Source organism: Hydra vulgaris, chromosome 14, assembly GCF_038396675.1.
Source record: "Hydra vulgaris chromosome 14, alternate assembly HydraT2T_AEP".
NCBI classification, from domain to species: Eukaryota; Metazoa; Cnidaria; class Hydrozoa; order Anthoathecata; family Hydridae; genus Hydra; species Hydra vulgaris.
The window spans coordinates 32,575,001-32,591,975 of NC_088933.1; the positions used below are offsets into that span (position 1 = coordinate 32,575,001).

Sequence of the window (16,975 nt, forward strand, 5' to 3'; positions counted from 1 at the left end):
CAAAAGCACCTTTGGTTATTGGTTATAAGCATTATTGGTTATTTGATTATTTTATTATTGGTCTTTTCACGGACCGACTGGAACTGGTAAAAGTTTTGTGTCAAAGTTAGTTGCCGAATCTTTATTCAAAAGTGGCATAAATAGTAAATTTGTTCATCATATTCTTGCAGAAAAAGAATATATAAATAATACGCAGCATTCATTGACGAAGTTCAAAACTGAATTATCTGATTTTATTGTAAAAAATGTAAAGTTATGTAAACGCTCATTATTCATCATTGAAGAATTTAACAGTTTGCCATAAGGTCTTGCTGACGTCTTGATTCCATATATAGGTAAAGTTGGTGATCAAGATTATCGGAAAAGTATATTTATTTTTCTAAGCAAGGTTGGTAAAAACATGATAATCGATCGATTTGTTGATCATTTCAAAAATAATAAAGCTAGAGAGACAATACTCTTAGAAGATATTGCAAATCTTCTTCCTATTATTGCTTATAATTCACCAGGTGGATTTAAAAACTCCAAAATTATTTCAAAAGCATTAATAGGTTTCTATATTCCCTTTTTACCTTTGGAGAGGAAACATGTTAAGCAAGGCGCAGAAAAAGAAATAAGAAATTCTAATATAGAAGTCAACAATTTCACTATGGAATCCGTTGCCAATGAAATGCTTTACGATTGGAATGAAGATTATTCGATGCAAGGTTGTAGAACAGTTCAATCTAAAGTGGCTGATTTATTTTAACTTAATTAGAAATGATTTAAATAATTTACTTGACTTTTTCTTATTCGAGTTTTTAATTAACTTTATTCCAAATGATATTTTATTGTTTTAAACTTTTATGGTAAAGTTTTTTTTATTTTAACACTTACACATGAAAGCTTATTAAATTTTTTTAACTCTGAACTCAAAAGTTCACTTTAGAAGGCATGTCAAACAAAACGTATTGTTTTTCTAATGAAAAACAATGGTTTACCACAGAAGGTGTTTAACTAGTTGCGTGTAAAGTAAACTTATTTTTTATTATTATCAATAGTTAACTTTAAATCTAATTTCAAATTTTTGGTAAGTTTTTGAACGTTTTAAATTTCTAGGATAATTTTTTTTTCTAAGTTGAATTTTTACAATAAAATCTTATTTTATTTCATTTAGTAAATAAAAAGCAATTTTAACCCAACTACTCTTTTGGGGTCCAAACGGACCCCACGAGTAGTGTTTTTGCATTATATATTTATATATTTAGTATTTTTTTCAAAATTCAGAATATACTGAGTCATCAAATGATGCTGATTTTCAAGTAGATACTCCTGCAATTTTAAAAGTAGAAAACAAATCACCATCAGTATTGGGAGCTAGAAGATGTAGAACTCATGGTGAAGTTAGAGGCACTAGCAGCATTTATGGTACAAATAGTCAAGGGAGAATAAGTTATGCAAATCAGGTATTAGAAAGAGGAAGTATACATAATAATACAGCTGAGAAAATAAGTTCAGAAAAAACTAATAAAATAGTTGAAACTGTGAAAAGTGGAAATTAGCAATGCAACAAAGGTTTTTAAGTGCCCAAAAAGTAATGAAGTAAGGAAAAAACAATGATTAAACAATTATAAAAAATTGTCAGCACAAAACGTCATGAAATTAAAACCAGGATTAACACCATATGCAACACATATGATAATTTCGAAAAATGCTACTTTTCAACTTTTTTTTACCCCAAAGATCTTCAAGACCTAACTTCTAACTAAATCAAATAAAGAAGGTAAAGTTGTTTTTAAAGAAAATTAGGTACCAATATCTGAGGATGAACTAATAGGGTTTCTTAGACCTAATTTTTAGCAGTTGTTTACCAATCAGCAGGTAAAGCTACAGATAAGCTATGGGACATAAGTGATGACCGGCTTTTCATTCTGTAATGAATTTTGAGCGTTTTCAAACCATTTTAAGAGTTTTGAGATTTGACGAGAAAGCAACTCAATTATTAAGACGCAGCAATGACAAATATGCACCTATTCGTGAGGCTTTTGACATTTGGGTAAATACACTTTCAAATAGTTTTAGACCATATGAAAACATTACTGTTGATAAACGGCTGGTTCTATTTCGTAGACATTATTCCTTCAGACAATATATATAAAATCCGAACCAACTAAATATGGGCTAAAGATATGGCTCTTGTGTGATTTTCGTACCAGCTATGTCTTGAATGCAAAAGTTTATACTGGTTGTGCTCATGGGGAGGGCCCAGAAAGAAATCAAAGGAAACGAGTAGTAAAAGGATCTGGAAGAAATGTTACTATTGACAAAATTTTCACATCAGTAACACTTGCACAAGAACTTTTTAAGAAAAACTACAGAACTTTAACCACCTTAAGCACAAGAATACACGAGTCTACACTTTTATTTTATCTTTATTTTAAGTATTTTCTTACATTTATGTAAAAAAAAAATAAGTGCGTCTAAATATATATATATATATATATATATATATATATATATATATATATATATATATATATATATATATATATATATATATATATATATATATATATAAATATTGCTTGTTTTTTTTTTTCATAAGTAAATGTATCCTTTACAAAAAGTAACTTTTATGAATGCATAAAAACGTGTTGCTTTTTTAGGTTTCCAGAAGTTATTATAATTTACTGATGAATTTCCCTTTTAATTGTTTTTTATTTTGTTAATTTTTAACTATTTCCAAGCTTTTACCATCATTATAAACTTTATAATGTTGGTAAAAGCTTGAACAAAAGAACTGAAAATAGCTAGCTTTACAATAAAAGTAGTTATCTTCATTTAATAATAAATTGTAATAAGTCCCTATAATAACTGCTAACAAACTAGTTTATACTTTTCGTGGACAAGATCAATATCACAACCCATAAAACTATAAGATAAACTTATAATGATGACGGGTGGGTTTCACATTGGAATGGCCTTCTTATCTTTGGTTGGAGGTTTGTTAGAAGACAGTGGTTACTGTGATGACATAACTAAAGCGAGTATAATGAATTTTTGATGAGCTGAATTTATGATGACTGGTCAAAAAGTAAAATATTCAAGGTATGTGACACAAGTTTCATTCGCTGATTTATATTCAGTAAAGACTGAAGCATTTTAAAAAATATCTACGATTCCTTTTGACTTGTGGATCTATCAACAAAAAACAGGATAGAACCAAGTTTATTATTAGTTTAATAGTCCTGTTAAATAGTTTAATAGTCCTAGTTCAATAGCTATGATGCTTGCTTAGAGTTTCAGAATAGGTTCAATAGTCATGCTGGTTATTAAGAGTTTTAGAATGAACTTAATGATGTTTGTCAGTCCCTTAGAAAATATTGTTCCCTGTATGCTTGCTTCAATTCACACGCACTTACACTATGTTAGATGGCTTCCTAATTTTCTTGCTGACATTTCCAACCAGGGAATTTCGTGAGAATGGTATTTAAGTTTGTGTTTCTGATTCAACTCACGTTTGGTAAAACTGGTCACGGTTCTTACTATTGAATGTTAGCAAAATGATTTGTTTAAAATGCTTGAGATAAACTTTGTACAAGCAACATTTAACTTAATGTAAGTATCAACATTATAGGAGACTGTTTTGTTCAACTTTTCACCTTGTAACCACGAGAAACCTGAAACTAGAACTTTGCTACATTTTAAAAACGCAGTTGAAAGTGGAAGTTGAAATGCTACGTAATTCTACTTTACAATAAGAGAAATTTCACTACTGACTTCGCTGTATGCTCAAAAAATGCTAATAAAAAGTCACGGCAGAGTGAGGGGTTACCACATACGAAAGACACACTCTTTCAGCATTTGAAATGAGCTGTGTTTTAAGAAAGGTACATACTTTTTAAATAAATAAATGGATTTATTAACCTTTTAGATTTGAATTAAAATATTTAAAAAAAAAAGCTTTTTAATTTAAATCTCTAAAAATATTATTTCATATAGTTATTTAAATAGTATCATTTTAGGACAATCCTTGTTGCCACAATAAATACGCTACCGTTCCTCTCATACTTTTTATCTTAAGAAACTTTTTTTTAATTATTTGTTACATTTCTAGATATAGATAATTTTTCAGAAACTGACGATCGCGCTTCTTCACTTTGAAACCATGTCGTAGGCTCTGTCAAACGCAAACTTTAATCGAGCTTTGCGAGTGTTCTGGTCAGTGTTTCAAATAAAAATGAACAAATCTCAATTTTATTAAGTCTTTACCAATTTTAAAATAAATTAGTTTTATTTCTTTATAACATAAATATTTTAAATATAAATACCACTTTTTTTTATGCGTTTAACTATATTTTAACTAGTAATGAGGTTTATTTGTTAAATAATTGAAATTGAAATTGAATTTTTTTCGTGAAATTATTTCTTCTTTAAATTATGGTTTTTTTTCAAACCTTGTATCATCGGTTTGAAGGTATTGTTTTTAAAGTCTATTCAGTTAACCCTATATTGCATATTGTGTCTTTAAATTAACAAACTATCTATATCTGTATTGCACACTGTAAATAGATGGAAACAATTGTTTACTTGCTAAAGTTGTTTCAAAAGATGTTTTTTAGCATTTTGTAAAGTGAATAGTCAGCTAATATTTATGTTTTTATTAAATGTACCAGTGTTTTTATAGTGTTAATGATAGAAGTTGCGAATTTTTTATTCCCTCTTGTAAACTTGAATTTTAACAAGGAAAAAATAAAGGAAGCTCTAATTAAAAATTCTGACTCGTATTGTATGATATCTAAATCATTACATGCAGTTATTTTGAAATATTTGGATGAATGATAAGTCAAAAATAGTTAGCTTTTTTTGTGTGTCTTTAAAGCAGCAATATGCATTTTAGATATATTTATATATTTTTTGAGATTATTTGTTTTTCTTCTACTGCAGAAAAACATTTTAATGTGTACAGAAAATTAAATATATATTTAAAAATATAAATTTAAATTAAGAAAACCTTAAGTAGAAATATAACTTTCTCAACATCTTTGAAGCTCTGTTTAAATAATCTTATTATTCAATTATTATTCTATATATTTTAACAGTGCTTATTTATTGCTATTGATGAATCCTAAAAGCTTCTATGGATCTTCAAAGAGGTAAAGAATCCCATTTGGAGAGACTGTTTTCCCTGTAGACCAACCTGAGTTTTCTGATGTCAGTGATCTATCGTGTGAATCTGATGAAGACTTTATTACATCAGAGTCAGAATCAGTATATGCTAATTCAGAATCGGATAGTGATGTTTTTGATTGTAATGATCATCAACAAGCACTACAGTTGTCATTCGGTAAAACGTATCAACCTCTACAGCCGCCACTACCACCAGTACGCCAATTACAGAAAAGAAAACGAAATATTATTTAGAAGATTAAAGAAGCTGATGATATTAAGCAAATAAATCTTCCATTTCAAAACAGTAACGATGAAGAAGATAATAAGAATGTAATCTCAGACGAGCCGATATCATATGTAAAAAGATTTCTAGCTGATGAACTTCTTCAAAATATTGTTGACGAGTCTAATAAATATGCGTTACAAAAAAATATAGAGAAGAATTTGCATTTGGACAAAAATGAATTAGAACAATTTATTGGCATTTTGTATCTAATGAGTATTGTGAAGCTCCCATCAACACGTATGTACTGGAGGAATGAGTTGTATTTTGAAAAAGTTGCCTCAGTGATGACATTAAACCGATTTGAAAAAATAAAGTTGTTTCTTCATTGTAATGATGACATGCAGCATCCAGAAAACTGTACTGACAAGCTTTACAAGATACACCCGATCGTAAACATGTTGAAGAAATCTTTTATTAGCCTGAAACATGAAGAAATTATGTGTATTGATGAACAAACTGTTCCTTTCAAGGGAAGATCCTTGTTGAAACAATACAATCCTCAAAAACCTAAAAAGTGGGGTTGCAAGTTTTATATCTTGGCTAGTATTGATGAACTTGTTCATAATTTTGAAATACATTCAGTACAATTGATGTTTGTAAAGGACAACCTGATTTGAAAGCATCTGAAAATATTGTGATGCACTTGTTAGTAAATGTACAAAGGCATAAATGGCACAAACTGTTTTTTGACAATTGGTACACTGGATTGGAACTGATGCAAATATACCTGAGCCATCCACTAGTAAAGATAATATAGGTCATTTTTCTTATTTTATAGACAAAAAGGGTTGTTGTAAGTACCCAGACTGCACTGGAATAACAAAAGCTTTTTGTGAGAAATGTAAAGTTCATTTATGGTTTACGCCTAATTTCAATTGTTTTCGAATGTTTCATGAGTAATTAAAACTTAAAATATTGTTGAAGTGAAAGATAATTAATAAATTAATAATAATAAAAAATATATTTTAATTGTATTATCTTCCTATGCTAGAATTATACCTAAATTTATAGCTTTAAGGTTGAGCAAAATTAATTTTTTAACACAATTGTTATGTAAATATTATTATTTTTGACTTCTTGTTATGAATTTGTGGCTAATTTATGCTATTTACTTCTTTTGATCCATTAATCTTTGACAGTGTAATTGTTTTTGAATATTATCATTACTGCATATTGTTGCTTTAAAGACCTAATTTATGAAATGCAAACTTTTTTTTGATTACTCCCTGTTTTCTTAGACCCAAATGAACGTTTTTATAAGATTTTTAATTTTTTTAGTTGTTTCTGCTATAAATCATGCTATAAATATAGGGTTAAGGATTGCCCTAGTATAAAAAAAATAATTATGAATGGGGTTTTTATTTTTTTATTTTTTTTTTATTCATAGACAACTTCCTGAACGTTTCAAGATGGTACCACCGTTTACATTTGTGCCACTAGCACATTAGATGACTATTTTCTCAAAAGATATAAAATTCTACCGATGCAGGAATATGCTGTTCTTATCACTTTGTCTTTATCTTCAGCGTCGCCGCACAAATAAAATAATTGTGATTTATGAGTGGGTCTTAAAGTAATCAAAATAAAATGAAAAAATGTCTTTTTTTATTCTAATCCTGAAATTGGTATTTAAGTTGAAAATTTCGCAATTAAAAGCAACACAGTTTGTGAAATTAATAAAGAAGGTTCATTACCCAAGCTAATAGATGAAAACTGTTTGCCTATATACATTAGGACAATTTTGACAAGTCAGCTTTCGGGACAAGATTAATACCAAATGTTAAATTGTAAATGGTTTCTGGTCTTAAATTACTAATATGCTCAATCTGTGCATTCAAAGATGGGTAAGAATGTTAATAGATTTTTTTCCGAGAAATATATAGATAAATTTCTATATATAATGATTTCAGTACGCTTTTATAAAACTTTTTGTAACTCTTACTTTTTTTTGCAAATGTTTTCAATTTTTTTTTAATTATTATTTATTCTTTTTAATTTTAATTTAGTTTTGATGCTCCCATAAGTCCTTATTTTCTTATCACAGAGCACTGCGGATTACCAATTACTTGGAAGTTCACGTCTCCTTCCTAACCAATGTCGCAAAAGTTGCCGAGAGGAGGGGTTTGAACCACAGATCCTTTGTTCCTGACGCATTTGCGCTACTACTTCGCCTGGGTTGCTTATAAGCTAAGATAATACACTGTGAAGTACCATTACTCAAGCTAGTTACTTAACTCTGGATATTTTTTCAAAGTTGTTGGGATAGATAGAAACTAACTACAGTATGACTAAAATGCTAATCACAAGGTTGCTATTGCAGACCCGAGTTGTTAACAAAGCCAAAAGTACAAAGGTCAAGGCTACATGTAACAAGACCAAGACCAAGATCATGGCTAATAGTTACAAGGCCAAGGATAAGGCTAAGACCAAGAGTTTTAAGGTCAAGGCAAAGAGTAAGAGTTTCAAGGGCAGGGCCATTTTTTATTACGTTAAGACCACTTATTAACAATACTCTAGACAGGAATTGTTGTGACAATAAAACCACGTTGAAAAATAAACCAAAGATATGCGCAGAATTCAACGAACTCCATGAAAATATATATTTTTAGATATGTATGAATGCCAAAAACAAGAAGAAAAAAAAAACATTAACAAAAAAAGAATGAAAATTTTAATTCTTTAATTTTATGTACTTTTTTAAACACTTTGAAATTTCACTTTCAAAGTTTTCAAGGCCAAGACCAAGGCCAAAGTCAATTGATTTCAAGACGAAGGTCTAAAGGCAAGGCTAAGGCCAAGGACTTTTAACTCTGTTGCAAACACAATTAAAATATAAGAAAAACCTTTTTATATTAAATAGTAACATTAATGAACTATTAAATTACAAAGCAATATTAAACTATATTATTAAAAAGTTGGTCTACGATGTGCAACCAAAAGACAAAGTGTTTTTCTGAAACATATTTTTTCCTTTAATCTTAACTAAAAATAAAACTTACAAATAACCATATAAAGTTCAGCTTTTTAGTTTTTACTTTCTAGTTTCGCCTCCCATTTTGCCTATGGACAAAGTCCGCCACTGGCTAAAGAACTTTTTTTCTATTTGAACTCATTAAATTCTTAATGAAAGTAATCTCGGAAGCCATAGCCATTCTGGATAGATAAAGTAAAAGTACTGAACTGCTCATTTGTAAAGGAATTCTCATACCAGACAAGCCGCCTGACTGTCAAGGTCTTCCAAATCAGTTTTATTCTTTTTCATATTCAGATATATTTACATTTTTCTTTTTCCTTGATTCTATTTCAAAATTAGTTTTCTGTTCAACTGCATTTTTTGATGTTGCTTTAGTGTCAGTTTTTGTTTTATTTTATTTAGGTGGGGGAAGGAGGGTATATTTAATTTAAGCAGATCATTCTAGTCAAGTAGCTGTTGTATGTAATAGGCAGAATTTGAAAAATAAGCTCTATATGAAAAAGCAGACGAATTGCATTAATAAATGCCACTTATTCAAAACATTGACATAATTTTATCTGAAGTATGGGTTTGGTCTCTGGGTTTTCAGTGGGCAAATGAATGTCCACGAGATGCCTAAAAGACATCCGTTTTAAAACCAGGAGAAGTTTTAATTGGACGAAGGGGAAACGTCTAAAAAAGCGTCTCAATTTAAACGTTTTTGATCCATCTCAATGAGACGAACTATAGAAGTAACGACGACGTCATATGAGATGTCCTGCGGACGGACGTCTAACGTCTTTTGGAGTTCCTTTGAACAAAGCATAACCACTGTGTTTTATAACATTAAAGATATTATGACTTAACTACTTAGATACGGTAAGCAAAAACATTTAAGTGTTAAATCAGTTCTTTGAATAACACATTTTACGGAGCAGGCGTTTGCTTTAATGCAATATCTCATGCACTTATATTATACTTATATTATATTCATGCACTTTTTTCAAATAAAAATGCTACACAGAAAATATCATAGATTGGAGTCGGGGAAAAAAAAATTCAAAAACTTTTGACCACAACTGCCCCAAACGTAATAGCAACAAGTTGATAAACTATAGTTTTAGTTATCATTAAATTTTAGATTATATTAAATAATTATTACACATTCAAATGCTATGACCATGTAACTTGTAGTTACCTTAAATTTAGGGGAGTTTCAACTTCAAATTTTTTTCTGTTCTTTTCTTAAATATTCAAGAAATTTATACAATAATATAGTTAAGATTAAAATCGTTTTACAACAAAATAAAAAAATATAGCAAAATGTACAGGTATAAAAATAAAAGTAAAAAAAAAAGGCCGAGATTTGCAGAAGACCTTCTGGACTTAAAAAGCAACATTTAAAATAATGAACATATAAGTTTTGCGCACAAGCTAAAGTAATAAATTTTTGTGTAATAGTTGAAATAAAAGATCTTAGTAACTCAATAATAATTCATTTATCAAACAAATTATACAAATGTGTGGTATATCAAACGATACAAAATTTAAAATACTAAATAGTAGTATAAATAACTCTATACCGCAAAAATGGACTTAATGCATTTCCCTTTATTTTCATTTATTAGGATTTTCATTTACATAATTAAGATAAACTTTGTCAGTTGGTTCTGAAAAGATTTTAAACATAATGTCCGATAGTTGTGCAGTTATAACAAATTTAGCTATGGTCGGATGGTAATAACTGCATCCGACCATAACTAATTTTTAGCATTTTCGAGGAAAACTTTGATTGAATTGAATTTTTATTAGAACACTCTTGACACAATTGCTACTAAATACCTTTCAGTATAAAAGACTCTAGAGACAAAATATTATAAATTATCTTGCAATGATTGTGTTGAAGTCACAATTGTTTCAGCTATTATCAAAATGAGATTTAAGACAGTAAAGGTGATCCACAGGGATTTATAGTTTTTTTATACTATAACAAACTCCCAAGGTATATCATTCCTAGATAACATGAAAACTGTCTTTATATTCATTCTATAATTCTTTTGTCTTTGTTAAACATTATGCTAATTTTCTATAATTTCTGTGCTCTGAAACAGTAAAATGTGGTAGTTCGCAAGCAGCTCTGCAAGCAGTTTTATGTGATGCCACCACTATAAAGCAAATGTGTGCTTGGTGTATTTGAAAAAATGCTTAGTGGTGCTTGGGTGACAAAGTTTTGTGTATTAGTTGAGGATGCCAATTGTAATTATTTTAATGATAATAGCTAGTGAAAGACATTTCGAAAAACAGTTACGAATTGCAAGTTTAATTCAAATGCACTGTTTCGGAGATTAATTTTTTTTTTTTAAATTCCTATTTCAAAAGGTTTTTAACCAATTAAAACTTTATGCTGCAATGATGACCATATAATCAAGATCATTTCGCCTTGATTTAATGCAGTTTAAAGTTTATTCATCCAGTTAAACTGGATTATGTAGATGATGTTATGATATACTTATACTTATAGCAAATAAGGATGCTTTTCTAAAATTTATCCTTAACTTGAGATAACGTATTATTAAGGTGTTTAGGAAAAGTATGTTTAGAAAAAGTTCTTCACATTTATTAGGTTTATAATATAAACAACTAATTTCAGCTAAATAAACTTATCTATGTTTTTGAATTTTAGTAAAATAGGGTAAGGGTTAGTGTTTGAGCAAAAGAAGACTGGCTTAAAAAAGTGACCTAATCAAACTCTAATACCATACAAAAAAATAATATTGTTCAAATATCGCTAAAAAATTATTAATTTATGTTTTATATATATATATATATATATATATATATATATATATATATATATATATGGAGATAATGCTGTCTGATTTTATTTAAAATAAATTATGATTATTATAAATTAAATTTGAAAAAATTAACAATTATTCCATAAGTATATTTTTAGGATACAGTTTAGCTATACATATAGCTTTTTACAGTATTAATATTATTATATTAGCTGTCATGACCCGTAAAATACGGGTCAATATAATTTAGTAAGAGGTAAAAAAATAGTTAAATACATATATAAAAACTATACATTTTGTTTACTTTTTAAAGCCATAAAAGTAATTTTCTATTGTTCTTAAGTTTTAAAACTTTTAACGTTTCGCTAAACGTTGCGCGAATCGCTATTTCGCAAGGTTAGAATAATTTTGTTCTATCTCCACAAATCAAAAACATTGAGTTAGATAAAAAAAAAATTTTTTATACATAAAATATTTATTTTTTACAAATAAATCAGCAAAAAAAAATTAATTTACATTAGTAAGTATACATACATTACATTGTGTTCTATCTCCTTTTACTGTTTATAAATTAAAATTGTAATGTGCAACCTCCGTTTTTTCCAACCAAAAGTTATTTACACCAAAATGATAGCGGATGTTTTTATTGCAGGAAAAAAGCAACAAAACTTTTAAGGTAAAACATTTATTAATCACACGCACACGCACACACACACACACACACACACACACACACACACACACACACACATACACATATATATTCTTTTTTTTTAAAATTAATCTGACTGTTCTTGGTTATCATAGTGATACATCTAAAGTAGCACCATCTCGTCTTCTACTCCTACGTTGAAGAAAAACTAGAAAACGAAAGTCAGCGTTTAAAACTTGGAAACAGAATGTGAGAAAGCGGCTGAGACTATTGATCAGTCGTACAAAAATAGAACGGGAGAAAATGTTACATGCAAGTCTGTAACCAAAAAGAAAGACTGTTAAATTCTTGTAAATGCACACAAAATATTAGTAATGAAAAATTAATACAAATATTTGTTATTTTTCTGTTGTGGTATGTCAAAAATTAGAGTAGTTTAACACAAGTTTAAAGCCAGGAAACTCTATTGTACAAGAGGTTGATAATATCCACAGCCAAATTGATAGAGCACTCGCTTTTGTTGATATTTTTAGTCCCATTGGTTTAATCAGAGCAATTCCTGCTTTTCAAAATAAAAATTTCCTGTCTACCAAATGAAGAAATTGGATTTCAAATATTTTTCAACTATTGTAGATTGTTTTACTTTTAAGATTGTTCCAGATATCCAGATAAAGCATCTAGCATTCAGATAATGTATACTACAGAAAGTCATGTTATAATGCGTGTTTTAAAGCATGAATGAAAAGGAAACAATCTAAAATCTTAGTCATGGCAGTGGTACTAATGTTTTTTGCTTTGAATCAGCGCTCACATTTCTAAATAATAAACCGAATATCCTTAAAAGTATGTTTAAGTATATGCCTGTTGTAAATATAGCATTTTATAAGAGTATTTTAAAATAATTTATTTTATTGTAAAAATATTTATGTTTTTATTCTTATGTTGTTAAATGGGCGTCTTACTGAAATGTTTTACTGAAATGTTTTTAATGGATTAACTAGAAGCGCTGGTTAACTAATTATTCTTTAAGATATTATTTTATTGTTCAATGTATTTTATATGATATGCTATTAGAATAAAAGATTAAATTAACTTAAGTTTTTATTAACTTAATTAACTTAACTAAATTAATTAAGTTAATATTTTTATTTAACTTTATTTAATTAAATTTTATTAAATTTTAAAATTTTTATTAACTTAAGTAACTTAATTACATTAATTAAGTTAAAATTAAACTTATTATGAAATGTCTTACTGAAACGTTTTTAATGGATTAAGTAGTAGTGCTGGTTAACTTATTATTCTTTAGGATATTATTTTGTTGTGCAATGTATTCTAGATGTTATGCTATTAGAAAAAAAGATTAAATTAAAAAATATTAAATTAAAGTTTTAAATTAAAGTTTAATAATTAAAACAAAGATTTCGTTGTGAAGATCTTGTTACTTTAGATAACATATTACTTATCTTCTCTGTCGACCTGAATTTTAGACATAAATAGCGTGTTTATGTAATTTGTTCACTTGTGTAAAATTAGATTTTTTTTCTAGTAAAACAGATGTACCTTATTGTACTTTAATTGCCAAATTAGCCAATCATCTTGCCACAATATATATATATATATATATATATATATATATATATATATATATATATATATATATATATATATAATATTTGCTTGTATTATGTTGTTTTTTTTACAGAGAATGGAGATAGAAAAATATTTCTTAATTTTTTATAAAAAGTACGCATTACATTGTTCTATCTCCAAGTCGGGGTGTAGTATATCAGACACCTGCACTTCAAATACTTTTAAATAATATCTTTGAAAGTGTGGTAGCCTGCATAGGATAATAATACAAATAGATTTTGTTTGCTTTTTTTTATGTTATTAGACTGCAGGTTCATTTAAACTTTGAAGTTGATTTACTAAGTTTGGAAAAACATAGAGATAGAACAAAATAATTCTAACCTCACGACCATTATCAACCGTTTGGATATCATTACCAGTCTAAAAAATATATAGAATACCTGATTGAAATATATTATTTAAACACAATTGATGTAAAATGTTTCAAAAAGTAAGAGTTGACTAAAGTATGTAGAATAATGGGCTTACCATGACCCGTTAAATTATTACTAAATATTAATATATTGCTGGTCATGGTAATTTCGGGGACGAATAAAATCCGGAAAATTACTACGGTAAAGTTTCCAGAACGTATTTTCCCTTATTTTCATCTTAATCTTGATTATAGTTGAGTTGTTTTAAACCTTTTATAGTTTTTAGCATGAGTAATGAGTAAAAAAACTTAAAAAACAAATATATTACAAATATATTTTTCTAGACTTGTATATGTATGGAAAACGTTTAGGCTATTCAGAAAAACTAAAGGTTGAGAAAAATCCGAAAATATCCGGACAAAAGATCCTTGTTGTTAACACTTTTGCCCTGTTAATTTCAAAGGTATATAAAGTTTCCTTGTAAAAACTTTTTTTTATAAAAAAAAGTTGTTCTTTATTTCGTGCACTTATACTTTTACTAAGCACATTTAAACTTTAAAGTCTATCATAACATATAACGCAACAAATTTCTAACGGTGTTTTCATGTTTTTAAAAATTTTAAAAAGCTTTTAAAAAAAACCTTTCCTTTTCATTTGTTTTAGTATATGTCTTTTTATATGATTTACAAATAATATCTATTGACTCTAAAAATTGTTTTACTTTGTATTCCATGAAATTGAAAAAAAAAACAAGTTATGTGTGAAAACGAAAGGATTTAAACCCACACAATGCTCTTCAACCACTTTTGCATAATTTAGTATTTTTTTTTAACACTGTTTAAGGTGGTAGTACACCAATAAAAGCGGAATTTTTTTTTTACTTTTATTATTTAACCAATATAATCATCGCAGATATCGAATTTTTAGTTGATTTAATTAAATAAAAAAAGCTTCAGATGTTTATAATGTATCGGTATAAAATGTTTTTTATTTTCTCCCCTAGCAACGCTTTGTTTATTCCGTTGTTATGCGCTTTAGAAGCAAGTTAAACCATAAAAATACTTACTTTGTCAACTCTTTTAAGTGCAAAGTTGTAGACTGAAACGACTTCTTGTTAATTAGTTTAGTATGATGGCTCAATTGACGTAATTCGCTTCTTGGTTTAAGCTGCATTCAAACTTTATTATTTATACTATAGTAAATCTTTTAACTTTTTAAAATAAAAATAATATGGGTGGATCAAAGAGAAAACAATTATCAAAAAATATATATAATAATAAAAATACACAATTTCGTGGAAACAGATATACAAAGATTCTTTCTTCAGAAACAAAAACTTTATCTTTTGTTGAATCTGCCACACATTCTGCTTCTTCAAAAAAATTAAATATTGCTGATAGATATTTTCAAGATTTTTGAAGTTCAGATTTTAACTGTCATGAACTTTAGTCTGTTGGAAAACGTTATATTGCTACTGAAATGCCCGAAGTTGTGTGAAGATAATGTTTATTTAATGTTTGATTCCTCAAAAAAGTATGGTTTAGGTATTGATTTGAAAATATGTTGTAACAGTTGCAATTGGAAAACTGAGTTTTTTTCATCTGCTACATTTTGTAAAAAAAATTTAATCGAACAACAAGAGCCTAGTAAAATCAAATGTAGTGGACAAAAACCATTTGATATTAACACACGTGTCATTGTGGCTTTTCGTGAAATGGGTAAAGGGTTATCATCATTAGAAACATTTTGTGGAATAATGAATATGAAACCACCTATGAACAAAAAAAGCTGCAATGAAACTTTACATAACCTGTTAGATGTTTATCTAAATTTAGTTGATCAGAACATAAAAAATGCTGTTGATGAATTAATCCCTGCAAGTAAAACATCAAATTTACTTCAAATAACGGAGTTGTTTTTGCAATTTCAGTTGAAAGTGGTAAATGTATTGACTTTCAAATAGAAACAAAAGCATGTAAATTATGTTCAATATGGAAGTTAAAAAAATACACGTACCCAGTTGAATATGAAAGGTTTCAGCCATCACATTACCAAAAGTGTAAAATTAGTCTTACTGGATCATCATCGGCTATGGAATCAAGTGGTGTTTTAAAACTTTTTCATCGTTCTGAAAAGAAAAAAAAAAATTTAAGGTATACCACATATCTTGGTAACGGAGATAGTAGTTCTTATACCAGTGTTGTTGCTGCTAAACCTTACGGACATAATGTAGAAATTAAAAAAGCATAGTGCGTTGGTCATATTCAAAAACGAGTTGACACGTGTTTAAGAAACTTAAAAAAAAGGAGCAAAGAAATTTTAAGTGATGGTAAAAAACTAGGAGGAGCAGGTCGTTTAACAAAAAATGTTATTAACACATTGCAAAATTACTATGGCAAAGCAGTCAGACAGAACATTGGTAGTTCATATGCAATGAAAAAAAGTGTAGCAGCTGTTCTTTTTCACTGTTCTAAAAGTTATGACTATGAAACACGCCATCAATTTTGTTTGCGCACTAAGGATTCTTGGTGCAAATTCCAGGCTGATAAAGTAACTTGAAAAAAAACATAGAAAGAAAATATTTGTATTCCTGCTGTTGTTCGAGATTTTATAAAACCAATATTTATAGATCTTGGAAGTGATATTCTTTTAGAAAAGTGTTTGCACGGTAAAACACAAAATCCTAATGAATCCTTGAATCAATTGATTTGGAAGCGGTGTCCCAAAGATATATTTGTTGAAAGAACTGCCTTATGTATTGGAGTAGCATCAGCTCTCCTATACTTTAATAATGGAATACAATTTTTAGAGACGTTATTTGATAAGCTTGAAATAACAGTAGGTTGCAATCTACATAACTTTTGTCTTATTAATGACTCAAAGCGCATTTCTAAAGCAGTAAAGCAATGCACAAGTATAGTGAAATTAAAACGCAAGAAACTAAGACCTATACAAAAAGGTTTTTGTGATCAAAACGAAACATTAGAAGGTGCACTTTATGGAAGTGGGGAGTTTTGAACAATTTTTTTTTTGTTTTTATTTTTAAATTGAGTTTTTCTCAAAATCATGTTTAATAGCCTGGCGACGGGGATATTTTTCAAACTGATCATCGATTTGATCTGAAATTTG

At 28.1% G+C, this 16,975-nt stretch overlaps 2 protein-coding genes across 2 annotated transcripts in view; both read left to right on the forward strand.

The window, feature by feature from the left end:
* The window catches only part of LOC136091059 (torsin-1A-like), a 74,166-nt gene extending 72,625 nt beyond the window's left edge, over positions 1-1,541 (forward strand). Inside the window, exons 2-5 of the mRNA XM_065818043.1 lie at positions 1-19; positions 61-247; positions 389-707; positions 1,267-1,541. The exon at positions 1-19 is cut by the window's left edge and continues 132 nt beyond it. Of these exons, the coding sequence (XP_065674115.1) occupies positions 1-19; positions 61-247; positions 389-707; positions 1,267-1,541 (800 nt within the window). The remainder of the gene's footprint in view (positions 20-60; positions 248-388; positions 708-1,266) is intronic.
* A 1,391-nt stretch (positions 1,542-2,932) lies between these two features.
* Positions 2,933-6,054, forward strand: LOC136091060 (uncharacterized). Its single transcript, XM_065818044.1, has 3 exons — positions 2,933-3,026; positions 5,174-5,364; positions 5,407-6,054. The coding sequence occupies exons 1-3, from the start codon at positions 2,933-2,935 to the stop codon at positions 6,052-6,054; spliced, it is 933 nt and encodes a 310-aa protein (XP_065674116.1).
* The last annotated feature ends 10,921 nt before the right edge of the window (positions 6,055-16,975 follow it).

Excerpts from the sequence above, each read along its gene's own strand:
- LOC136091060 (XM_065818044.1), top strand. The coding sequence starts at position 2,933 with ATGACGGGTGGGTTTCACATTGGAATGGCCTTCTTATCTTTGGTTGGA. Across the intron at positions 3,027-5,173 it reads TGATGACATAACTAAAGCGA|ACCAACCTGAGTTTTCTGAT; the intron begins GTATAATGAATT and ends TTTTCCCTGTAG. Across the intron at positions 5,365-5,406 it reads TACAGCCGCCACTACCACCA|ATTAAAGAAGCTGATGATAT; the intron begins GTACGCCAATTA and ends ATTATTTAGAAG.